This window comes from Gigantopelta aegis, chromosome 4 (genome assembly GCF_016097555.1).
Source record: "Gigantopelta aegis isolate Gae_Host chromosome 4, Gae_host_genome, whole genome shotgun sequence".
Classification (NCBI taxonomy): domain Eukaryota; kingdom Metazoa; phylum Mollusca; class Gastropoda; order Neomphalida; family Peltospiridae; genus Gigantopelta; species Gigantopelta aegis.
The window spans coordinates 17544761-17572690 of NC_054702.1; the positions used below are offsets into that span (position 1 = coordinate 17544761).

The window sequence follows — 27930 nt, forward strand, 5'->3', positions numbered from 1 at the left end:
TTTACATTGGGATGAATGTATGATTTCAGCCACCTGCTGCATCATAAATGTGCAGGTTGAAGAACGTAACATGTTTTATTTATTCTCAATTTACTAATATCTGTGAACAAGGCAAGCTTTCTGACAGACTAGGTTCATGTTCTGAATAACTGACTGTTTTGTTGAAATATGATTGTCATGGCTGGCTTCACCATCAATAAAGACCAAACAATTTTTTTTATAAAATACATAACAAAAAGTAACATAATATTAAATAATGTAACAAAGGTGATACATGTATATGCAAGTAAGCAATTAATGAGACTTATATGTGTTTTAAGAATCATCAACCAAAATCTTTGAAGATGTTTTTGTCCAGTGCAACCATGATCCATACTTTAATGCAATAAGGATCACAAAAAATTAAGGAATACAGGACTTGCCTGACAAGCTGCAGGTTCAGTTTAATGACCTTTCAAAACAGTTTTGTTTTTATTTTGTTTTCGTTTTTTGTTTCCACCATCCTAAGTTTAAAATGTATGTTCAGCTTTAGGAAACAAATATTTTTATGTCTAGTTTATTCTTTTAAATTCTTTGTAAAGTTGTGTTTATTACAATTTAAAAAATATATATATATATTAATAAATAGTCTGTATATTGAACAGAAGTATGCTTAACAGACACCTTAAAATTATATTTTTGTTTTGTTTGTTTTAATGTACCATGATGTGACATTGAAATATAAATATGGATTAACCCTTTAATCTTTCGGTGGGCTATAATGAGATGGGGTTATTTTATTACCATACAAGTCCTCTCACAGGATTTACTAATAAACAGAATTTTTTGGTAAACCTATTCTTCTGAAATAACAGCGTTTGAGTCTTAAATTAAATCCCTTACACTTACTATATATATATTACATGACAGCATGCTTGGAAGTCTTACCACAACTCTTGAAGAAAATGAAAAATAGCATGAAACCAATTTATACAAGTACCTTCAGCTTTTAACCAAAATATTTTGATCAACCCATAGAACTTAATCATTTCTACTGTAACCAACTAATTCCAGTCATATTCAATAAACCCCTATATTAAAAACAAGGATTAAATAAGGACTTTTTTCTCTACCGTAGGAATGATTGAATGAATGTTTAACAACACCCCAGCACAAAAACACACATCGGCTATAGGGTGTCAAACCCTACCATAGGAAAACAGGGACTACAAACACAAACATGACAGTCAGTCAATCACTTTGATACAAAAGATAATTCAAAAAGTAAATAATACAACAACTAAAATGAAGTACTTTAAAGTGGTGAACAGTAATAACTAAAAAATTAAAAAAATTTGCGAAGAGGGATGGAGTAGTGTGTACATGTACACCATCTACAAGATGTGACACACCGTATTTCCTCTAAGAAACACCCAAGTGCGTATTCATTTCAAAAATGGTCGCAGACCCGACACTTATTGGAGACCCGGCCTTTATTTTTTCAAACAAATTTTAGAAATTACAGCTAAAAACTACAAACTCACAATTTTATTTATTTTTTAAACTTTTAATTTCGAACTGTAACAAAACTTTAAACTTAACAAAACAATGAACAAATTAATATTATTTGTCCACGTAAAGTGTCTAAATTATGCCAGGGAGTAATTAGTTTTCGGCTGTCTTACCCAGCATTTACGCTTATTAGAGGCCCAGCATTTTTTTTTTTTGCAAAGTGTTACAGACCCGGCACTTATTGGCAGGCCCACACTTAGTTGAGACCCAGCACTTATTAGAGGAAATACGGTATGTACAGTAGTGGAACACAGATGGGAGATACCAAGCAGAATTAAGATCATATACAAACATTAAAGGGATTATCCCGAGTTTGCTGCTATTGTAACATGGGTCTTTCTCAATCAGTAGAGCCTTTTTAAAGAACTAGTATTACACAATTAGTTTCTTGTCTTGTGTTTCGGTGTCTGTATATTCAATGTATTTCTGGTTGTCCAAATGTTTGTTGTAGTCGAAAACAGTATTTTTTTTCTCCCAATAACTTTGTACAAACAAAACAATATATTTTAAGAAATAAAACGAAGTTTAAGCTACTACATTAGGACGATCAGAAACACAAGTGGATATAGAGACACTGATGTTCCAAACCGAGAAATGTCTTTAAAGTGTAATTTTAGTCATTAAAAAGGCTCTTAGTCTGAAAGATCATATAATGGCAGCAAACTGAGGACTGTCTTGTTAAAAGACATCAGAAATAATGTTTACCGACATTAAACAAAAAGTATAGTTTAATGAAAATGCATTACCTCTTACTTCAAAGTTTTAAATATGTATTCAGCATACAAAGTGGGATTTACTTGGGGACTATATTCCTTGAAAGTATTATTCTATAAACTTGCTTTACTTTCTACTAAAAAGCCCATAATCACATTTTTAAAATTAAACAAAAATAAATTGTGAGTTAATTTCCAATTGTAAGCTTATTGCCTCAGTACTCACTACAAAACTACAATAATACTTTACTAAAAAATACACATATTAATAAATAAAGAAATAAACATACCAAGTATTAGTAAAAAAAGAAATTTACATAACTAGTATTAATAAATAAAATAAAGAAATGTATGTACCCAGTATTAATAAACAAACAAGTTGTAAAATTCTACTGATTATATTTTTTCAATGATTACCCACAAGTTACATAATACATGTTCACCCAATAAAATTTTCCCTAACAGGATAAACTGTTTAAACTAAAAAAATATTTATATGTTATGCATGTTAAATTACATATTGGAATTATGCCTTCAATATTTGTTTTAAATAGTTATATATAGACTGATGTCTTGATGAAGCAAGGTAATTAATATGTAGCACTATGAATCATTAAGAACAGAAATAGCAGTTGAAATTCTACTATTCCTGCCATGTGATATAATTTGGTTAATACAAAAGCCTAAGAAAGGCAATTCCATTAGTTTTTGTTATATCATTGCATTATACAACCTGCTAATGTTAACCAATCAAGAACAAGCTTTCAAAGGCATATGACAGACCTATCAACATGTAAACAAATCAACATCCAATTGCGAAGAATTTATTCTTTGAAATTTAATATTTTATGAACATTTACTAAATGGGAAGTGATTTTTCACAACCTGTGGTTTATTGATGACTTCCCTGTAGTAGATTTTTTTTTTTTTTTTTTTTTTTAATTAAGATCCTCATATGTTTTTCTGGGGGAAAAACTCAGTTTCATTACAACTATTAGACAAAACAAATTAAATGGCAACTTTACATATTATGCTTATAAAATGAACACATGGTTACTACAAAAAAGAAAAAGACAAAGATTTATAAACAAAAAGAAACAACCTTTGTTGTGGTTTAGAAAAGTCCAACTAGCAATACCCATTATTCGAATTAGTAAATATTCTAAGTCATGCTGAAGCTAGCATGACATGTCTCATAATATAAAATGGTTAGAACTGGGGAAAAAAACTGAAAAAAATTAAAACTACTTTTGTCCATATCAGAATTGATATTGCAAAAACACCCAAAAGAACTGCTACTAAAACTGGCCTTTAATAATAGATTACCTGTTCATAGAGGTAAAACACATCTGATTACAGATCATACTATAAAGTTTTCTTCAGATGGAAATATGTCCCTTGTAATCAGTTCAACCATATTTTCCTCAAATATAACGTTTTAAACATACATTGATCTACCGGGTATTAATGAACAACCTTCAAAATTTATATTTATTTCAAAGACACCCGAAAATAAATGAAAAAAAAAGAAAATGTTTTTAAACAGAAATTACAAAGGGAATCTAATCATTTTAATTTCTCTCTCAGAAACAAATATTTACAATGAACCTGCATATTACGTAATAAATAATCATAGTAAACTATTTCTCTCAATAATTCAACAAATGAAAATGACACTGCAATAGTTCTTACTGATCCCCCTTCCAAACATACCATCGAAAAATTCTATAATAAATGCAAAAACAATTGTTTTTTGTTTTGTTTTGTTTGGGGGGTTTTAGCTAAAAAGGACAATCCTATTTTCAATGGATGTACTTGTTATATTTAAACCTTAATTTTTAACTATTTCTTGAAAGATTAGATAGAAATTACAAATTTTCTTGTGTTTTTAATCCCCATGCATTAACTTTGTATCAAATCATTAAAAGCATGACCTCACATGCATAATCTTCATATCAAATGAAACATTACATTTGCTAGTCTTGGAACTGCAATCTTCTGTCAGTACATGTATAATTATGTCAAATTAGGTACATGTAATTTAATATCACATTGGTGAGACTTTCTCAAAAACTCACAAACCACCAAAATTGCACAAATAGATGCTTAAGAGCATGTATCACACAGTTTGTACATCAAATTTCCCCAAAGCAAAGCAGATCCATTACAGAAAATTTCTTGTGTTTAAATGTATTTTTTCTGCATCTTCAAAAAATATCCCAAATTTCTTTCACTTCTTTCAAATTACCACAATTCACATGTAGTATTATCTAACATTCACAACTTGTGGTTTAAGATTTTTTGTTTTGTCTTTTACAAAAAGGTCCATAATTAGAGGCTTTTAAAAGAAAGCACACATTTTCTTTATTTGTAGCTGGGCAGTATCTTCTTGGAGAATTTCCTATCTGAAGTCGTCATCACTGTCATATTTAGTGAAATTTCGTGTCGTCATTGTGGCCTCCTCATCAGATCTGTTCACAAAGAGAAAAACAAAATGAATGAACGAACGAACGAAACGAATGAACGAATGGAATGAATGGAATGAATGGAATGAATGAATGAAATGTATGAATGAATGAATGTACCAATCAATCGATACATGAATGAATGGAATATTTCATGATGCCTCAGGAAACAAAAAGAAAAGAAAAAGACTATCAATAAAACCCTAACACATTGTTTAATTTGCCATCAAACCGAATGTAAGAAATAATACCTGTTGATACCATACAGGTTTACTGATTAGCAGAAAAGGTGACTTTTATACAACAATCCTTAAACAAGACAGAATATCAGTTAATCCTGTTATGATTTTAGGATTGATTCCCATTGGTGGTCAACTCAATTATTTCCCATTCCACCCAGTGCTTCATAACTGGTCCATTCCACCCAGTGCTTCATAACTGGTTAGAATGGGGAATAATTCAACTGACCACCAATGGGGATTTATCCTAAGATTATAACACTTCAACTCAAGCAAGTATTTTACCACTGAGCTATGTCTCGCTGTACACAAAAACCCTAAAATAAAAAGGGATGTCAGGGCTTGTAGAATTTTTATAAAATCCACTAGACATGGGCAGTGTTCGAAATAAGCATTTGTCCATTTGTCCTGAGAAGTAAAAATCTGCTCGGACAAACAAAATATACCTTGGTGGTTGTCCAGTGAACTAGTAATTTTTTTTAATGAAGTTTCATTTTGAGTAATGAAAAATATCATCCTTGTACTTGAATAAAACAAAACATTTATTTGGACAAGTGAAAATATTGCTCGATAAGTAGATTTCTTGATGTACTTGTCCGTTGGACAAATGAAATTTTTTGCTTTTATCTATTGCTGATGGGATCAGTGATTTAAAAATATTTACTAGCCAGAGTTAAATATTCACTATCCCTACTTTAAGTTACAGTAATATAGTTTTACTAATAGTAATAATCAGATATGTTACCTAAAGAGGGAGATAGAGATTAAAAAGTCTAAGATTGGGGTGTGTGAATGGGGGCAGGATATTCATATTCATAAAATAGACTTAAATGCAGCATTTGACAACTTGGGTGTTTTCACTAGCCATCGGGCATGGCAATAGTAGTTATTTACTAACCCAACATTGAATATCACTGGCCATGAGAGTGGGGCTACCATAATCTAAAAGCCCTGAGGTTGTAAAGTCATCATTAAAGGCAACAGTGTAATTTGAATTCCCACTAACACCAACATATAAACCACAATATAAAAACCAATACCCTGCATCTCATATCATTTACTTTCAGTCTCTTAATCATAATCTCTGATGTTAAAACTTAAAGATTTTCTTGCTCAGAGTTCTGTAGGTTCTTGTAACAAGTATCTGTTATAACATATCATAATGTATTTGAGACACCAATGGTTGGTTTGCTGAAACTGACTGCATAATGCAGCAAGCAAAACAGAAAGGACATGAAATAGTTTAACCAAATATGAATTTAATAGCAATTTAATAGCTTAACAGAACCTTTACATCATGGTTCTCACCTGTATGTACGAGTCTATTATAAAACAAAGAACTGCACAAAATCATTGCAAGCAGGTTTGTTCATGCTTTCCTAAGTAAAAAGAACAATGTTTTGCAGTTCCTATGATACAACACAAAAATATTTGTCAAGAATTATGTACTGCTGTTTTTAGGTTAAAAAGAAATCATTGAAATAAAAATGTAATAAACAGTATCATTTGGATTAATATAAAAAATAAAACAAATTATAAACAATTTAATTTACAAATGATTTCAAAAAAAAAAAAAAAAAAAAGCATGAAAACTATTGCTAGAGCTGTTCCAGAAATGTTGTTGTGGGTGTGGTACTGATTAAAAATTTAAAAATTTGTGTTTTTTATGGCTGGTGTGTATGATGAATTGTTTTAACACAGATTAAATTTTATTCTACAAAAGATGAATGTTGGAATAACACTCTCACCCAACAACTTCTGAACAACCATGTCATTTTATTTCTTGAACAGCCCTTAGTTTGAAAATAATCAATAATACAAAAACAAACTGCAATGTATTAACTCCTTTAACACAACAGACTACCTCAAACTGGCTCTTCTTTTCTCTTTGTATTACATGTCTTTGTATAGAGAAAAAACAAGAGGGCAAAATGTATTCTTAATGTGTTTTTATTTTTTAATTCAGATTTAACAAATAAAATGGAACAAAATTTACATACTTAACAGGATTATACCTAATCTATAATAATTAGGAGGGGATCAGTAAAGAAACCAAATCAAAACAATCAGGGCACAACAATATAAAGGGGGTTTCTCGGTAAACAAAAAAAGAAGAGTACTTCTAAACTAGAAGGGCATTTTTTAGTATTGGAAGGGGGTTATGGCCAATCTCACAGATTTAATGTGTTTTTATTTTGAAAGGTATCGCAACAACAAATTATTATAACTAAAGAATGAGGCAAAGTCTGTATTTCTTTATGCTTGCATTTATATGTGAGCAGGTGTCATCTAAAATACCTTTGCATGTTAGTATGTTTCATTTCCAACGTTTAAGCCCACTGTCCTGGACACAGAACTCAGCTATCTGGGTTGTTTGTCCAGGATGCGAACCCAATACCTAACAGCTTTATAGAAATATGCTGTTACAAACTATTTACCCATAATGCACTTCTTCATCCGAGTCGTTGAGCATTGAGAGGGCTGGATTGTCTTTGAAATGAGTTTCTGCAAAGAAATAATTTGTTTTTATTATTATTATTTTTTAACTTTTAACACAACTTTTTAAATTTTTAAGACAATTATAGTAAACACAACAGTAAGATTTAATTTACAGCAATAACAATAACTTATTAACTATAATTAAATTGTGATTAAAAACTATGACCTACGGACCTATTTGTAATATCACAGGATGGAAGGATGGATGAAAAGATGAGTTTCCCCCCAAAACCGTTTATATTTGCCTGTGTCTCCCCCTCCCTCCTCCCCAAATTAAAAATCCTCACTAAACCGATGAACGCATGGATGAAAGCAAGACATCATACAAATGGCTGGATTGGATAACACATAAAAGACTGATCAGATACAAAAGCTAAACATTTTGAGGTGGTATAAAATTTAACTCATCCAGATCAATACCGTAATTAGAACAAACAATAAAGGTTACTTACCGTACATGGCATTTTTGGATGGCGAGTAAACAAATGCCATGGTGTACATGTAGAAGTTGAGAAGTCCGTAGAATGAGACAAATTCGGCCGAGTTTTCGTAATTTGTTGACATTTCAGCTACAAAGTTGTCATGCAGAACCCCACTTCCGAACCGGAGGATGGTTATCGCAATACTGATAGACAGGACTATCAACATCAGAGCAGTCATAAACTTCAATCTTAAATCTGTAAGTATAATAAAGAATTAATAAAACAAACTTTTCAGGCCAATTTAAAGTTTTTAACCTTCTGACTACTGCAGACAAGATAGCTCCCTCAATGTTACGCAAGTTGACGTGCTGTATACCATAAGCAGTGCATTCACTCATTCACATTTCCTGCTGTTTTGCACATGTGACTGGTCAGAAATAATAAAACAACAAAACATAGTGAAAATATGTGAGTAAAAGTTATAAACGTGTTTTTTGTAAAAAATTAATCCATTAGTCAGTTTGAAAAGCACAGGTCTAGTTAGACGTTATCACATTACTTTATTACAAAGTCTAACATGCAATATTATAGATCATCTTGGAAACAATAACATAGGTTTTTTTTGCATACAAATATGCTTGTACTTTTATAAAAACATAACTTGCAAATAAATGTAAGTTTTTTTCTGTCTAATGGTAGTTTTGTTTTGTTTAACGACACCACTAGAGCATATTGTTTCTGTCTAATGGATGATCTATATATTAAAAGGTAATATAATAAACTGAATTTTAACTATTTTCTTTTAACTTATTTTAATGTTTTTATCATTATTTTTATTTTTAAAGCCATAACTCATTTTATCACAATTTATATTTACAAGTAACTAAGTCATGACATAACAGTAATCTTTGCACTGACTAAAAACTTACCAAAATATGGCATGGATCGGAGTTCAGCATATGCCCGTATCAACAAGTAAGCCAAATATAACAAGTACAGACCACCAACAATGAAGAAAAATATTTTTAGTCCCTGAAAAATATAAAATCATAGTTTTATTTATGCAGAGTTACCGTATATCAAATCTATGAATATAAATTCTATAAATACAATTTAAGTAACAACAAATTATATCGGAGTTCAAGTAATATTAACAAATATCATGTTCCAGACACAGTAATCCATTAACTTGTTAATTCTTCATGATAATCTCTTTATCAAGGTCATCAATAACCAATAATACATGCTAGGAAATGACCCTCAAATGGATAAAATTCATGTACAAGTACCCTCTATAAAAGGAACTTGATGGGGTAAGATAAACACTACCAAAACTGGAGAAAACTTGAGTGTTTTCTCTTTTATAGATACATTACCTGTCCTCAAACAAGTGCACCTCCCCCCCACGCAAGTGGTCTGGTCCGAACATCCCAACAGCCAATGGGATGGCCTAAATTCTTCTACTGCATACTGCTCTCTAGTTCCGGTCACATGACTAACTTCCTTCTTTTTCCCTGAGCGCATCGCACGGAGAACAGGAAGCGGGGAGGCCCGGGCGGGATGAATCTTGAGGACAGGTAATGTATCTATAAAAGAGAAAACACTCAAGTTTTCTCCATTTCTATAGACATTACCTGTCCTCAAACAAGTGCAGCATTCAACAGATGGTGGTGGGTGCCGAGATCCGTAGATGCTTGTGATAACTCCCCAACCGGAAAGAGGCTGACTAGTGGAAGAATAAGGCCAACCTTGGTAAGCCCTCATCCTAGGGATGCCCGTCACAGACCAATGCAGGTGATGTTAGTAACAACAACCAGAATGGTGGCATCCGTCAGCAGTGGCAGGTACGGCTCCTAGAACACATGGACCAGGAGGCGGAAGCCACATCTCATGCTGGTTCTGACAGGGTGGGAAGACGTAGCCACCAGGGATGCAGGTGTTAGGTAACCCTCACGTATTGAAGTGTTATAGTTTTTCAATAACAAGCGACAACCTAATGAGGTGCATCCGTCAGAACATTGACAAAACAAGACCCCCGAGTGTTTTCTGTCTAGTACACCAAAGATCTGTTAGTTCAATAACGACAACCAATAACCACATGCAGTGCAGGGTAAAGGTTATCGAGACAAAAGTTCCGGCACCAGTACGTGAACTGTGCAAAAGAACAAAAGTCTAAGCAATCCTCATCTGTCTATTCGATGGACATCTCGGTATGCAGCCCAGAATCAGACAGACATCAACGGCGACGAGGACGGCTTGTATTCAACAGAGTCTGTGCAGCAACAACCGGACCCAGATGATGGAACCCCTCAACGTCTTCTGTGGTGACATCCCTCAGATAATAGTTGGCGAAGATGGAGTCCGTAGCCCAGAACCAACCAGTGATAATGTGCTGAATGGGTGTGTTGCAGTGCAGGGACATCGTGGCAGCCAAGGCACGGAGTTCATGCGGATTAGAAGCAGACGGAGCAGGTAAACCCTCCTTCTGATAGGCGGTCAGGATAGAAGACCGGATCCAGGTGGCCACCGTGTTCTTGGTAAGGTCCCTCAACCGACTCTGGTTACAGGAAAGGAAAAGTCTTTTGCGATGTTGTCGAAAAGATCTGGTCCTCTCGATGTACTGGTGCAGGGCTCTGACAGGGCACAACGCCAAGTCCTCAACGTCCGCCGGACCAACGATAGAGGAGAGGGCCTGCACAACATACGAACGAGGCGCTTGGTCTGGTAACTGATTCTTTGCAACAAAGTTCATGAGTAACCCCAAGTTGACTGCACGCCGATCTTGGTGAAAACATACCAAGTCTACATCAAGAGCATGGAGTTCTGAGACACGGGCAGCCGTGGCAAAACCGAGTAAAAACACCGTCTTCCGCATCAAGTCTTGCAGGGAAGAGGATTCGATCGGCTCATAAGGTGCGGTCGATAACGCTCGTAACACCAGATTCAGGTCCCATCTTGGTGGCCGAAACCGGTGTACTTGATCATCAAGGCGAAACCCTTTGATCATCTTATGGATCTCAGGAATACCCGATAACTTCGTTCCAGTAGCGACATCACGAACAGTAGCGATGACCGAAACGTACCCAGCGATGGTAGACCCCTTTAATCGTAAAGTGGTCCGCAGATACAGCCAAAAAACCCAGCAAGACGAAGTATCTGGATCGTCTGAGGTTTGAGTTTTGCCGGAAACACCCTCGGTGAAAGCAAAGCCATCTGACGTTAGTAGTAGATGATCTGTGCGCTTTCAAAATGGCCGCCGTAGACTGTGAAGAAAAACCTTTCTTTCTCAAACTCTTGGCGATAAAGTCCACGCGTGCAGTTGGAACAACTGCGGACGTGGATGGTATAGTCTTGACGTGGGATGCAGCAACAGATGATCCCAGTCTGGCAGCGGTAAAGGATGTGGATCGGCAAGACGTATTAGATCTGGATACCACATCCTGGATGGCCACATTGGAGCAATGAGTAACAGGCGACAATGGTACAGCTGAAACCTTTGAAGCACCCTTGGAAGGAGGATTCGTGGAGGAAAAGCGTACGCGTCCATCTGTTCCCAGCTGATGGCCAAGGCGTCGAGATCCAGAGCTTCGGGATCCAGCACCGGAGACACGTAAACCCTCAGCTGATGGTTGAATCGTGTGGCGAAGAGATCGATGTTTGGTGTCCAAAGTCTGTCGCACACCCATCGAAACGCTTCGGGATGGAGACAGTGTGTCGACTAGTACATTGGAAACCCCTGGAATATGGCGAGCCCGAAGTTGCAACGGAATCTCGTCAACCAGCTTGTAGAGACGATAAGTCAACTGCAGCAGACTGCTGGAGTGGGTTCCGCCCTGACGGTTGATATAAGCCACCGCGGTAGTACTGTCTGTGGCTACCATGAGAGAGGCGCCTGACAGCATCTCTCGCCAATGAAAGATGACGTAACTGACAACATCTCCAACAGGTTGATGTGTAGATCGGCTTCATCTGGAAACCACAGCCACCAACAGGGACTGGACTGCAAGGCGACTGGTAACCGGATCAGCAAATCTGCGTTATTGTACTGAATGCATGGATTCAGAAACAAACTGGATACCGCGACCTCTAAGCATAAAATGTTGCGCCGACGTCAAAATTACTCTTGCAATGATACTTCATGAAACAGTAATAGAGTGATTCAGGAATCAAGACATCGGAAACAGCGACCCCGTGATACAGGCAAGAGCCAAGACAGCGTAGCAACTCGCTACGCTACATGCCCGATATACCTGGAAGTGAAGCAACGCAAAACAGCAACCGGCTAAAATCCACGGCCGTCACACCACCCGGTGCGAAACAGCAGCAGAGACCATCTAGACAGCATCGGTCACGAACTCTGGCGGTAACAACAGTAAACGTCAGTGAGTTGATAAGCCGCAATGAACCATAGGAAAACGGTGACGGTAAAAACCCCCGTACCACGTGATGGCAACTGGATAACTTCCGGAACCAGCGGAAGTAGCGACTGTCTTGCATCGCCACCGGATATAGAGAACGATCTGCCGAATGTCGCTGAACCTTCCTCGAACAAGAGAATATCGGTGCACGGGATCTCAACACAAGTGACCGGACCAGTAGACTTTCTTCGTCACCAACCCGGAACGCTTGTAACGTCGACCCCTTCACGGCAAAGAGCCGTATGTAGACCACAGGTCTGCCAAGATTACCGGCTTGTGCTGAAAGTCAAGAATGGATCACTTCAGGCAAGTCGGTTGACGATAGTGTGCAATCGTAGTGCACATCGACGTCACGGAAGATATAAGTTAGACCAACATCAAAGTCGACGGCTAGAACAAGGCATATCCTCTGGCATCCTGCACATGAGGAGTTATGGTCGCCATGTACAACATGTACGCTGAACTGAAGCCATCGACAGGACGTGCCAATCTGTAAGTTCTAGGAAGACGTCTGGTCCCGCCGGAAACAGCGTCATCCAAGGCCGGCGTCACACCGTTGAAGGATAGGTTGAAGACGGGATACGTTCGTTGTGACGAATGGGGAACGGCACAAACGAAGTCTACTCAAGTAAACCGACATCGGATCAGTCCTCAAACGGAAACCTTCTAGAATGGTGCGAGTGGACTGTGAAGTGACGAAAGCATATACACCGCAGCGAGACAAACAGTCACAGCCATGTGGGTCACTGCGTCCGGATCTTCTATAACGGAAGGTGCCGACGCATCATCTGGAAAATCGGTCAGTAACCTGGCACAGGCACTTCGATCCAATGTACTGGCTGCATCGGAAACACGGACCGTGGACGGTCCCGTCAGGAGCCGGTGTAACCCTGAACGCCGAATCAGCTGCCGACTGGTGTGGACGGTACGATGTACACGGACCGGCAGGAGCCGGTGGAACCCTGGACACTGCACCACTTCGATCGATCACGGGACGACGGTACCGAACGGTGAGCCGATGACGCAATTTTCCAATTCGTTACAGGGCTCCGTCTGCTTGCTGGAACAACGATACGCACGGGCCAGTTACTGGTAGCCGTGTAAACCGACGGGGGCCTGTGGCAGCCAACGATCGAATGCCGATATCTGCCGGTGGAACCTCCGTGGCGATCATCGAACCCGGACCCTTCTTGGCTGAAACCGGTGGATGGGCCAGCGGCGGTAGCATATCAGATATGACAGCCAGACAATCCCTCAGTGACAAGTGGTCCGCCGCATCCAGATCTTCCAGCACCGCATGAACCGATACATCATCAGAAAGTCACGTAGCACCCGTGAACAGGCCAGTCGCTCTGGTCATGGCCCGATGGAGATACCGGAGAACCGGACCGTGGGCGGTCCCGTGTGGATACCAAGGAACGGATGACCACATCGTCGTTGGATGTGGCAAGGACGGCAACATGTCGTAGACAGCCGCCAAGCAATCCCTCATAGTCATATGGTCCGTAGAGTCGGGCTCTTCAATGACAGATGCCGCAGGCGCTTCATCACCAAGTCTCTCGTAGAACTCGAGCACAGGCCAATCGATGTACCGTAATGGAAGCCGCTGGTTAAACCGGACCGTGGATGGTCCCGTCTAGCCCTCGGAGGCCTTGGAAGCCACATCAACTGAAGGTTGGCGCTGACGATCTATGGAACCCGTAGGGAGCCATACAGGTCATGTGGAACGGCTACGGTCCCGGCTCCGATGCGCCGAAGGGGACTTCCCCGCCGAAGATCGGTGAGCCTTGGAATCCGTGGAGCGTCTATCTGAATGAGCCGGCTTCTTAGAGGGCTGCGTAGAGACCGCAGGCCTGTCATCCGAAGTCTTAAGTAACGGTGGAGCTGAAGAAGCCGCACCCCCTGAAGAGGGGACTGGAACCGGACCTGACCCCGAACTCGCCGATTTAGGTAAGGTCGCCATTGACGCCATTGTTTCTTCCAGCATGGTCGGTAGAATTGAACGTAACTCTTCCGCCACGGAGTCAGCAATCGAAGGCGAAGATTCCACCTTCTTGGTCCTCGAAGATTCCACCTTCTTGGTCCTCGCTGACACCACCTTCAGGTAAGCCGCGAACTCGACATCAGACAAGCCCGCACAAAGGTCGCATCTAGAAGTGAGGCCACACGAACACGACAACCTGGGTCGCCGCCGGCTAACTTCTTCCAGCGTAACACGCTCGAACTAGTCGCCTGAACATTATCAGATATGATAATAGTAATTTTTCAATCTGTGAAAAGAAAGAAAAACCAACCATAACACAAATACAAAGCCGGTAAATAAAGACGCCATTTTGCAAATGGCGTCCGACACGACAACCGGCGATATAACAACATTTCATGTAATTAACACTTGGCAAGTCAAGCGAAATACGCGAAAGACATATGAAAGCTAACGAAAGCTAACGAAAATTAAGGTGAAAAACATTTCACCCAAACACAAAGCCAGTCAACACAGACGCCATTTTGCAAATGGCGTCCGACACGACAACCGGCAATATAAACAACATTTCATGTAATTAAACGCTTGGAAGTCAAGTGAAATACGCGAAAAGAACATACGAAAGCTAATGAAAACAAAGGTGAAAAACATTTCACCCAAACACTAATACAAAACCAAAGGTCTTATAAAAGTTGACTCCAAACAGAGCCAAGCAAAAGGACGTCCAGACCCTTTAGCGAAGAGAAAAAGAAGGAAGTTAGTCATGTGACCGGAACTAGAGAGCAGTATGCAGTAGAAGAATTTAGGCCATCCCATTGGCTGTTGGGATGTTCGGACCAGACCACTTGCGTGGGGGGGAGGTGCACTTGTTTGAGGACAGGTAATGTCTATAGAAATGGGCTGAATATGAAGTTACTCCTTGTTAGAGAGTGTTCTAAAAACTAGTTGGAAATCATTGGCCATATTGCATTTTAAGTGGGAGAAAAAAAAAGACCCACCGCCCCCAAACAATAAACTGGCACACTAGGAACCTTACCAGCTAATACTGAAAATAATATGAAAGTGCAAACAGCATGGTACTTAAGATATCAGACTTTTGTATTAAGCCAGGTATTGTAATTTGTAACTCCATAGAACTCATTAGTTGATTAAAAAATCAGAATAAAACCTTCAAATATCAATATCTGTCAATGTCTTACAAGAACAATAGATACCAATTCCTGAATGAAAATGCCTGTGCACCGTTATTACCATGATGGAATGCATAGAAAAACCAATGCCACTTCTCATCAGTTTGATGGAGTCTGACCTGTGAGTCTGCACTTTTAACAGATGGCCAACAGACCATCAAAAGCAGACGGCAACTCAAATCTAGCATAAACCACTGGCAAAACTTTTAACTTAATCAACTAAGTGCAGCTAAACCACCAGTCTCAATGATGTATTGGGTGAACCATCAGGTAGGTAAATTAGTTTAATATCCACTAAAATATATGTGTATACCACTAGTGGCAATGAATAAAGTTAGAGCTTGTTTTGTTTAACAATACACTAGAGCACATTGGCTATTGGATGATAAATATTTGGTAATTTTGACAGTCTTCAGAGGAAACCCACTATATTTTTACATTAACAGCAAGGGATCTTTTAGATGCACTTTCCCATGGTATAGAAGGGTATTGGTTGGGATGGTGGAAAAACCAATCAGAGAATAGATCCACCAATGCTTTCAGTCCTCTGTACTAAGCACCTCAAGCAAGCATACCACTAAATATCTAGATCCCACCTTGACACAACATATGTAGTTTGTGACAAACAGAGGTAAAACAAAAACTAATATAGGTTTAAACACAAAAGTTAACACTTTCAACCCGCCAAAACAGTAAAATCTCTCTTTGAAAGCTGAAACCATGTACTAACCAAGAAGTTGTTTGTATCCAGTCTGTAGTAATAGGTTGGGTCTTGCAGTTCATTATATTCCTGCCAGGAGGCCAGCGTCACTGCGGCAATCCACATCAAACCCACGATGAGAAGCTTTGGTAGGTAAAACCGCAAAAAACGACGATCAGTCTGTTATTGAAAACAAATTAAATAAATAAATCAGAAACATCAGATATACTATAAATAATCTCAATAAATTAATGATCAGGCAAATGGTACTCAGTAATCATACAATCTAGTATATTAAATTTTACACAGACAGAACATGTATTACAGCCTTAATATACCAGTCATAGATTACTGGTTAGGGGCGGGATTTAGCTGTCGGTTGAGCATGAGATGCTTGTGTCACAGAATAAAACCACCTCAGTGGATCCATTCAACTGACTGGGTTTATTCTCGTTCCAACCAGTGCAATGTCTGTGGAATGGTGCATATAAAAGATATCTTGTTGCTAATGGAAAAATGTAGCGAGTTTCCTCTGATAATGTGTCAGAATTACCAAATGTTTGAAATCCAATAGCCGGTTATCAGAATTACCAAATGTTTGACATCCATTAGCCGATGATTAATTAATCAATGTGCTCTAGTGATGTTGTTAAACAAAACACATTTTAACTTTAGATTACTGGTTGGAATGGGAAAACCTGAGATAGGTCTATAGAATGGATCCTATGGCACACAGTAGTTCAGGCAAGCACTTTAACAGTGTGTCACATTACACCACATAAAGTTATTGTCAACTTGGTGAACTACAGTAACAGTGACCTAAATGAATTCTTTTCAACTTAACAACAATTCTTTTTATAATATACTACTGCAACAACTCACCTGTCTGACCCCATGGTATATACACAACCAGAACAGCAACAAGGCACAGAGGAAGGATGCTTGGAAAACACCATCAAACATGCCTGGAACCCAGCTGTTGACGAGGAACGTCAGTGGGAAAATAGGATCTGCAAGAAAATATTCAGTTGTACATAACAAAAGTAAAAATCACTAAAGTGTTTATATGTGATAGCCCATGAAAATCAGAGATACAATAATGGTATTCCTCAATTACCGTAAATAAAATACTAGTGATTCATTGGTTCAAGTTTCAATGAGGTGAATTTCCACATTTGGGTGTGCAATTATATGGAACTACTGAAGAAATATACTTTATCTGGTTGCTTTTATAATAAAATATACTCTGTAAAAAAAGAAATGCATAGGTGATAAGGAAAGAAGAAAAGTGTTGATTTTACAAAATATTGGGTTTTTTTTTACAATGTTGCTGAATCAACATATTTGTTAATGTTCCTGGAATGGGACAATTTGCCCAAATGCCCCCTAAAACAAATTTAACACATGTTGTGCAAAAATTGCAGGAAATTGGCATGAAATGGTGAGATTTTGGTGAATGCTTGCAATGATGCCTCATTTCCATTTCGACATAGACGAGTTACAAGATGCCAAGACTAAGCCTGCCGAATCGAAACATTGCAATAAGCCTGCTCCAGTTAGGTGAATCGTAGTCAGCAGTCACACGCCACATGAACATCCATCAGAGCACCATTTCACGTCTCTGGGACAGGTACTGAAGACTGGCCCAGAAGTTGAAGACCTCGCATAACAACTGCAGCACAAGATCACTACATCCAGGTTCACCACTTGCGTCACCAAACTGCCACAGCAACGAACACTGCTGGACGCATACCTGGTTTGAGAAGGGTGTCTGCACAAATCATTCGGAACCGACTTTGAAAAGCTGGTTTACAGGCTAGGAGACAGTATGTTGGCACCGTCCTGTGACGTCAGCATTGACATTTACATGTTCATTGGTGCACGAATGTACAGGGGTGGAACTTGGGAAACTGGCGGCGAGTATGGTTCAGCGACGAGTCACGTTTCCTTCTACAGCGACATGATGGACGACGTGTTTACAGATGCCACAATGAACGTTTTGCCAACAACTGCGTCGCCCAAGTTGACAGATTCAGTCGAGGGAGTGTCATGATGTGGGGAGCCATCTCATACACTGGCAGAAGTGAACTTGTGTTCGTACAAGGCAACCTGACAGCTGTACGCTACCGGGATGAAATTCTTTGCCATCACATGGGTCCCATTTTGGATCAACAGAGAGAACTCTTTCAGCAGGACAATGCCAGGCTGCATACAGCACGTGTAACAATGGATTTACTACAGAATGAGAACATTAATGTGCTGCCATGGCCATCAAGATCGCCAGATCTCAACCTCATTGAATATCTATGGGACGAACTGGACAGACGTGTACGCCAGCTTGACCTGGAGCCTCAGACGCTTCCGCAACTGTCACATGCACGTGCCCAGATTCAGACTCATTCAGTCTATGCCAGGGAGATGCCACGCAGTGATTGCTGCTGCTGGTGGCCACACAAGGTACTGACTTCAGCACCCTCGTGAATAACATTGTCACAAGTGATACGATCATAAATAACAAAATTATGCCACTTTGTATTAAAGAGATAATTCCATGAATATTTTGCCTACACATTTCTTTTTTGACAGAGTATACTTTAACCACTACAATGAATTTCATGGGTGTGACTGGACAAAACTTTGAATCTGAAAGACAGAGACTGAGGTAATCATATTCAGAAAAAAATGGTGACACTGACAAACCAACCAGAAATGGTGCATCAGGTGGATGCTTCATGGTAAATACACGTTCAAAATGGTGATTAATAGGAACTGATCAGGTTTAAAAAAAAAATATATATGTACTCAATTTGTGAATCTAGAAATTCCACAAAAAGCAAATCGCACCCATGGGATATGAACCCTTAACTAGACAAGAGCTTTGTCATTAAAAAGGTGAAAGTACTCAAGCTTATCAGTGAAAGTAGAGTTATTCATTAAAACATTACCTAAAGCAGCAATGACCGAAAATTACCTAACAAACGTACTAAATAATTATAAATAATTGTTATTAAACTCAAGTTGATTATTTCTCTTTTACATTTGGAATGCATTAACTCACCATCGTACATTAACAGCAAGGGAAGCAAAATGGACATCCATTTCTGTTCTATAGACCAGTCTCGCATAGAGAATTTTCTTAAAGAGTGAGCAAACATACACTGAAAAACAAAATGCATTGAATAACTAGACAAAACTATTAAAGTTAAAAAACAACAACAGTAGTATTAAATCAGCATCTTGGGGTCAACCTTCCAATTCTGGAAAATAGGATAGGATACCATATTAACAAACTGCTTATATCCAATTTAGGTTCAGGCATGGCTCTCCAGGGCACAATATCTGACTTCACCAGTGACTGGGTTCGGGATGGGGATGGGGGGGGGATGGGTTTAGGGGGGGTCGTCAGTTGGAAATGGACAGTTAACAAGCAAAAAATAAACAGGCATTGACTGTTAGACCAAATATTTATCTAATTTGAAGCATTTTAGAAGGACAGTCCAAACATAAATGGAAACTAAGGTTTGATGTTTTTATATAGAGTGGACCGTCTTAAACAAGTACATTGTATCTGTGTGATTAGGATTACTGTGTAAATGGGCACTCAGTCTCAACTTCCTAATCAATAGACGATTTAGTCACTCAAACCCAAGCCCAATTTACAAAGGAAAGGATGTTTAATGCCACCTCAGTACATTTTAAATTACAGCTATTTGGGGGTTTTCCAACACGTCTAGACAGCAAGAGAAAAAATTCAATGCTGCAACTAGTACGAAATAGCAATATGGGAGCTTTTGTCTAAAGAACAAGAAACTTACAGTAGCAAGAAATGTTAGCACCAGGAACACAAAGCGTATCCAGATCTCAATCTGTGTAAACGATGGGTTGTAACTCTTGAACTGAAATAACAAGATAATAAGAATAATAATTAAATATGGATTGGAGCTCTTTAACCAATATAACAAACACTATAATAATTAGTTAAACACTCTCATGGATGTGATAATGCATGGCTGTACTTTAAGTAAACATATTGATTTTCTGGTTATTAATATTATTGTTTTTATATTTTATTTATTGTATCACATCATGATCGCCAACCTAATGTATATATTCAAATTTAGACATACTTTTCCTATAAAGTACATGCTTGTTTGCTGAAATTGTTATTTTATGCATAATAAGATAAATGGTGCCCACAAAACATTCAACTTTGATCTCATTTAGGTAGGTTGGCAGATTAAAATCTCTTTGCTCCTCAAATTCCTTCCAATTTAAACATACTTTGTTTCCAGAAACAAACGAAAAGTAACTGAATCATGTTTGATTTTTGACACTTCTCATGAAATAGCTTACCGTGAACTGTATAGTCTTTATGTTGAACTTGCTGTTATCCAGTCCGTAGAAGTAAACATTGATGAGGTAGTTAGCATAGTCAAGGAAGCCAAGGTGAAGGACAATTAAATCTTCACAAACCTGAAATCAGCAAATACTTTAATATACAGTAAAGTATTCTTATAACGAACCGGAAGGGACCATGATAGTTAGTTCATTATAGTAGTAGTTCGTTGTACACATATGCATAAGTTGGTTATTAATGTATAGGGAGATAAAACGGACCTTTATGATCAGTTTGTTCTATGCAGTAGTTCGTTCTACGCATGTACTTTTTCATACATAACTGCAACAGTTGATCTAAAGAATCATTGCAGCTATGTATATCTACTCTTTATTTTCAGTTAACTGCTAGGGGTTTTTTATATGCATTTTCCTCCACCACACATATACCATATAATGTCATAGTATATTGAGTTCATTTGAAAATATGTTCTGCTGCACATCATATCCAAGAATATGAGTTGCTCCAGAATGTTTATTTTGAACCTAAAACTAACTTCATCCTCAAATCATTTTGAACCTGATTATGGCAATTTGTTTTTAAAGCGACATTTGCAGCAAATAAACATAACTGAAAAGTTAATTTGCTGTATGTAGACATATTTCAAATGCTCAAATGTTAAATACTGGCATATAATGTACACCAGGTGTCATTTTGTCATTGTTGAGGAGCTTTACCAACTGCAATTTATATCTCAACAAGGGCAATTGTCATTGGTGCCGTCATTATGTTCAAGCCCTGTAACTCATGCCACAGCCATACCACAGGGGATTGACCTTGCGTCCCAATACACTTCAGACAAGTGCTCTACTACTGAGCTACATGCTGCTCCAATGGTGACATTTTGTAAATTACCGTACGACATCGAAGAAGTCTGGATCTATTGTGTAGGTCACCATTCAGCTCTGGACTGTCCGAGTCAACCACACTCTGAATGTCCCCATTGATGCCTTGTATTCTGATACCCATCAGAAACGGTTGTTCAAATCGGCCACCTGAAACAATACAATGACAAGGTTTGTAAAGTTGGTTGACAATGTGAATGTTTAAGATCTATCTCATTCTTTTCATAATGAAATAAAATAAGGATATACAGTCGACCTTTGATAACTCAAACTTCGATCTTTCAAAAACGTCGATTTCTCGAAATGAAACGGTGGTCCGGCCGAACTGCTATACAAACTAGTAATAACAGACTTCGAACACTCAAACTTCGAACATTCAAAAAAGTAAGGGATATTGCACTTCCAAAACTCGAAGTTTGTGGAATGACTGAGCCTTTTAAATGTACCGGTAATACTTTAAAGAAAAATTAATTGTCACCCAAGCCAAGCGTGAGTGCCCCGACTGGTCTCGGCTATCGATGATACACACAGTAATTACAGAATAATAGATCGCTGACTATGCAGAACGAAATGATCCTACATGCCTGCATTTGGTTGTCGGTGTTTGTACACGGCAGCGGGCCTCATTACACAAAGTACGGATAGTCTTGTAATCTTCAAAGAACTGTTGTAATAACAATTAACGCTGTTTGTTTTTTCTCTTAAACGAGTGAATCATGTCAAATTTGTTATTTGCTATTTAAGTGTGAATTCAAAATGATTCATTACTAGTCATTTAGTTATGTTAGAAACTGATACATCAGAGATCAAGCAATCTGGGGAAGGACCCGGCAACGGGGGGATAGCCAGATCGGTTAATAGTCACGCTTTCTTGTCATCCAAGCAATCTGAGACGATTTTTTAAGCAAGTGTGCCAAACAATCTTTAATTACAAAAAATTTCTGATAGTTCTTCTCCTTGTACTTTGTGATTTGAGAGCTATAAATTATTTTGTACTATTGTGAATGTTTTATATGTAAAAAAAAGTACATAACCTAGTGCTATTTGGCATACAGTGTTTTGATTTGTTACGTTATGTCCCGCTATGTTAGTGAGGGTTTTTTAAAATGATTTTTGTGATTTACAATAATTTTGCTATTTATATTGTGTATTTTGTATTTGGTAAACAAACATACTTAGTGCTAATTGACATCCAGTATTTTAATTTATTAATAAATACAATAAAAGTACATAGAGATGTACGTCAAATTGATAGGATTTATCTCGTTTCTGTTAATTTTTACTTAGTTTTATCATATACACAGAAGGAATGTGCTAACATCTGTGTGTTGGGGACAGGGATGGAGCAGCAAACGTGTCTTCCGATATCAACGAAGTGATAATACTACAATGCAGTTTCACTTTGGGGTCTGCTGTATGAATTTCGAAAACTCGAACTCCCTGAAACTCGAACTATTTCGTCGTCCCCTTCAACTTCAAGTTAACGAAGTTCGACTGTATATATAAGTATTGAATCCATGTGAATTACATACAATTTTTTTCTTTCTTTTAAACCTTAACAGAAATCATAAAAGGTTTTGTCAACAGGGCTCATGTTCATAAAATATTTAAATCAAACTCAAGGCTAATACAATCTTGGAATGCCTTCATTATATATTCATGATTTCAGTTATTTCACAAGCAGGGAGTACTGAACAAAGGTAATTTTCATGCATTGACCAGATATTACTAGAGTCAACATGACAAAACTGTTAGCATATTAAGAGTGGTATCTCTGTTCAAGACAAGTCTAAAACATATATCTATATAAAGAGTTGACATGACAAATGTATTTCATAATACTAATTTAAGAATTAGCATATTTATAAATCTTTACATGGTAATATTTTTTGCTGCTAAGACAAACTGAATTTGCCTTCAAATTTTCACACAAAATACGCCACATTGCTAAAAATATTGCTGCTTCAGCTTACATCCAAAAATTAAATATATTCTGATCATCATGTTTTGTCAACATATTTTGCCATACATAGGGGGCAGCATCTAGCTTAGTTGGTAGAGCACTCACTTGTGGTGCTAAGTCAAAGGATCTAATCCCCTTGGAGGATCCATTCTCTAATTGGGTTGGTTTATTTTGTTCCAACCAGTACCCCACAATTGGTACATCACAGGCTGTGGAACATGCTATTCTGTGGGCAGGAAAGTGCATATAACAAATCTTTATTGCAGGTTTTTTCTGATACTATATTATGTCAGAATTATCAAGTGTTTGACATCCAATAGCCAATTATTAATAAGTCAATGTGCTCTTATGGTGTCATTTAAGAAAATAAACTTTAAACAAGCTTTTTGTTACACATAAAATGGCAATATCCAGTTTTTAACTGGATAAAAGTAAAGCACCAGTTCCTGCAGACACTTGCCAATCAATAACCCAGTCAGTAAACGTACCTCCTGTGCTGTCAGTAATTATGTTAGCTGTCAGCCACAGCTGCTGGTGAAATGTCGACATTGGCGGCGACTTTAGGTGAAATGGCCCAGTCTGTAAAAACAAACGTTGATGAAATCAGCTAGTATATAAAAAAATTATCAACAAATACACACAATTAAAGGAACATTCCTAACTTCATAGTTAATGTTTCCAGATAACAGAAACTGTTATAATTAATAAAATGACAAACCCTACTTTTTTAATACTACTATTTTGCAAGAAAATGTCATTGATATGTAATTTTAATTGTTAGGAAGGCTATTAGTCAAGGCACACTACAATCCCAGGGTGCATGTTTACTTTTAACTGAGTAAGCACATAAAAGGGAGATAATCAATTCAGTTTAAAATACTCAGAAATAATCAAATGTATTTATAGAAAAGCTAATTCTTACATTTAAATTGTCAGGCTTTGGTATCAAAGTAGAGCCATTTTTTACCACTGTTTCCACAATATGAGGACCTGAAAAACAAAACCAATACAAATATACCATCAATATTCCAAACTGCGTTCAATTAATGACAAAAACATAATACATTACTTACAGTAACAATATTCAATATTTTTCAGTTACGGTACATGAAATAAAACATATTCCAATCAGTTAACGAAAAATATCAACAAATCAATTCTAGTAAACAAAAGTGTAATACCATCCAGTAAAAAAGTTGAGTCTGAACTTTATTGGTGATGAAAATGTTCCCCCAACTCTAAAGAAAAACTTCACAAATGAACGACAAGCAGACGACAACAAATTGGATGTTGACTGCGTCAGTTGTGCATAAGAAAACAAACTGAACAGAGTTTGAAGCATAATGTAGTTAGGGACATCGACGATAACAGCATATTGCTAATATGTATTAACTGATTACAAATGATATACATGTTTATACATGGCAGTGTTTTTCCACCTGTTTTTCTATTCAGTGCAGTAAAACTTAGTATAAAATACTTATTCTTAACATATCTGGATCCAGAAATCTTTTTAAAAATATAGAAACAGTGATAGTACAGTTTGGGGAATTTACTCAGTTTGTCACTTTAACAGTAGCCCCAATATTAGCAGGATTCTTCTTTCGATAGCTGAAATCTGGGTCAATTGGTTCAGAAATTAGTTAGTTTAAATAGTGGTTAACAGAAATGTTTAAATCTAAGGACTGAATCAATACAATTTGAAGATATAATGATGAAACTTGACCAAAGGTCATATACACATAATCAAAACTAAAGTTTATTTTGTATTTGTGCAATAATAATTAAAAGGAAACTATAAGACTAAATCAGGCTTAATTTAACTACGCTTTGAGCAACCAGGTCCAGGTGATCAGCAGGTGACAGAATGCAGGAAAAGGCAGTTACAGAAATACTAGCCTCCAGCTTCTTATTCTACCATTCTAAAAGATCTACATGAATACATGTAATGTGTAGATGGCTCTTCTCTAACTTACCAGCAACACCAACAAGGACACTTATGCCAAAGCACATGAAAAACACGATGAACACGAGAACAAACTGTCGTTTATTCAGTGCGTAGAGACGCATCTGCACAGATCTGTAAGAAACAAATTCAAAAACAGAACTTTAACGATATTCGAATGAAAATTACATCACCATGACCAGGTGTTAAGTTCTAAGATTACTACCCATCTGACACCATCAGACAACCAAAGAGACCAAGTGAAAACTGATTTTATTTCTAACTACAGCAATATATAAAACAAGCAAAGAAAACAATATGCAAATTAAGGTGTTCTGACCAGGTCAACATAAAGACTTTCTTATCTCAGCACTGAGACAGACATGTTTGTTAATTACACAAAGTCGGACCAGTATCTCCCCTCCTAAGTAGAAACTATTTTATATGGCTTAACTACAAATTTAAAGTTAACCCCATTTATTATAACAATGATTAAACCCATATATCCTAACATCAGGTATGACCAAAGAGTTTAAAAAAATTTTATTTGTTTATGGTACATACGTATAAATATACATGACCAATACATTGCACTTTTTAATGCAATATATATGCTACATATGAGTTATAACTTTAGAAAATTAAAAGTAGTAATTAAAACATATTTTAACAAAAGCATGTTGTTAGGGAGGTTGGGGGGTGGGGCAGATAAGAAACATTTTATGATATTTTACGTATATCTAGCTCAACAGTCTTCTAGCCCTGTCCTGTTTACATCTTCAGGCTGAATTTAGCTCAGTTGGTTAAGTGATCACTTGTGGTGCTTGTGTTTACAGGATCAAACCACCTCGGTGGATCCATGCAACTGATTGAATTTTCACTCATTCCAAACAGTGTACCACAATTGGTCAATGAATAATTTCATCAGTATATTTTAAAACTGCTTTGCAATTGCATTATAATTACTAGATGAACAAACATTTGAATTGTTACTAGACCCAACAATCAAAAGTGCAAACATGTTTACAATCGGCTCCCTGAACTAAGAAACATAACTCTACTGATTCATGTTATTCAGTTATTTTCATGTATAGAAACACAAAATATCATAAGCACCAATTATATAGCTGAAATGTACCTCTTGAAGCAATCAATAAAAATTAAAATAGAAGTGTTCTAACAATTATTTTTAATGATTTAGTAAGCACCAAATACTTGAAGGGTGTTTTAACTATTGCCTGTGTTTTTTAAATAGATTTGGTGATTTTGTTTTTGTTGTAATACATATTGTAGTAATATAGTCATACTTTTAATGTAAAACTCAATACTGATCTACATTCTAATTCTATGTTCCTCTCTTTTTTATGGCCCTCATTTGCATCCATAGCACAATGGTTAGAGTGTGACCTCACAGTCACACTTTTACTGACATTACTCTTTAGCAAGTAAATATAAACACGCACATGCACACAACACTGTGTTATATATTTTGTGCTTGGTTGCCATAAATTAAGAAAACTAAAAAAAAATTGCCCTATTTTGGTATGTGTAGGAAAATGAATTTTGAAAGTAGCATTTAAAAAAAATTGGCTGCTTGACTGTCTTCACTTCTAATGTGAGACTGGGTAGGTTGAAAAAATGGGGGGTGGGGGGGGAGGGGGGTACTTTAAATGGCAGGACTTAATTGAGTCCCCCACTTATGAGGGTGCAAGTATACTTTGTGACTCAGAGTAATTTGAAATTTCAGAATCAACAGAGCTTTTTAAACACAAAGCACACTTTCGTCCTGATCCAACATATCACCAGGACAGGGCTAGAGGATTATAACAGTGATAGCATGTCTCAAACTACAAGGTACACAGGCAAGTTAGGGTCAAGAGGGTAGAGAATACTTGGATAACTATTGGGGTCAATAAAAATGGAAGGAAGGAAGGTACGAAACTTTTATTTAACGAGATACACTCAACACATTTTATTAATGGTTATATATTGTCAGACATATGGTTAAGGACCACACAGATATTGAGAGAGGAAACCTGCTGTCGACACTTCATAGGCTACTCTTTTCGATTAGCAGCAAGGGATCTTTTATATTCACCATCCCACAGACAGGATAGCACATACCACAGCCTTTGTGGTGCACTCGCTTGAGTGAGAAATAGCCAAATGATCCCAGACCGACTGCGCATCAAGCAAACACTTTACCCCTGGGCTACATCTCCCCCCCCCCCCAAAAATGGTTGCACCATGTAACAGGCACTTTACATTCATCTCAGCATGCCTTACATTAACTATACTAATTAGCAAGGTGCCGTAAAGTCCTAATGAGTACTACACAATGCTTGTAACCATAGGAAGCTACACTTTCACACTTCAGTGCACTTGTCAACAGCAGACTTTATCAGTTTATGTTCGTATAATTTCGTGATATAAAATCCGTTTGTTCTTCTCCCCAAGTATTATAATATACAAAACCTATCAGCCCAAAATGCACTTTCTAATTGTTTAATGTTAATCTTTGTTCACATATAGAGGTAAAAACTATTATTGTAACTCACGATTCGATTTCTCTTGCCATGTTGGCAAATCGAACCCTTGTTTTG

The 27930-nt window shown here is 37.3% G+C and overlaps 1 protein-coding gene across 2 annotated transcripts; it reads right to left on the reverse strand.

The window, feature by feature from the left end:
• LOC121372757 (transmembrane protein 181-like) lies at positions 1-27930 on the reverse strand. Of its 2 annotated transcripts, XM_041499271.1 has the most exons (15): positions 27886-27930; positions 25359-25462; positions 24305-24372; positions 23871-23961; positions 21430-21569; positions 20532-20651; positions 19994-20074; positions 19237-19336; positions 17061-17188; positions 16209-16358; positions 8819-8921; positions 7920-8144; positions 7407-7473; positions 6833-6869; positions 1-4735 (listed from the first exon to the last, which is right to left on the reverse strand). In XM_041499271.1, the coding sequence occupies exons 1-15, from the start codon at positions 27903-27905 to the stop codon at positions 4730-4732; spliced, it is 1440 nt and encodes a 479-aa protein (XP_041355205.1). In that variant the 5' UTR covers positions 27906-27930; the 3' UTR covers positions 1-4729. The 2 variants fall into 2 exon arrangements, with proteins under 2 accessions (XP_041355205.1, XP_041355204.1); XM_041499270.1 differs by lacking the exon at positions 6833-6869.

What these genes read in the sequence shown, in the direction of transcription:
- LOC121372757 (XM_041499270.1), bottom strand. Translation starts at nt 27,905, where the DNA reads ATGGCAAGAGAAATCGAATC. An exon ending in TAAAGACTATACAGTTCACG is followed by an intron (nt 20,075 to 20,531) that starts GTAAGCTATTTC and finishes TTGTTATTTCAG; the next exon opens with TTCAAGAGTTACAACCCATC. An exon ending in TATACCATGGGGTCAGACAG is followed by an intron (nt 16,359 to 17,060) that starts GTGAGTTGTTGC and finishes TTTCAATAACAG; the next exon opens with ACTGATCGTCGTTTTTTGCG.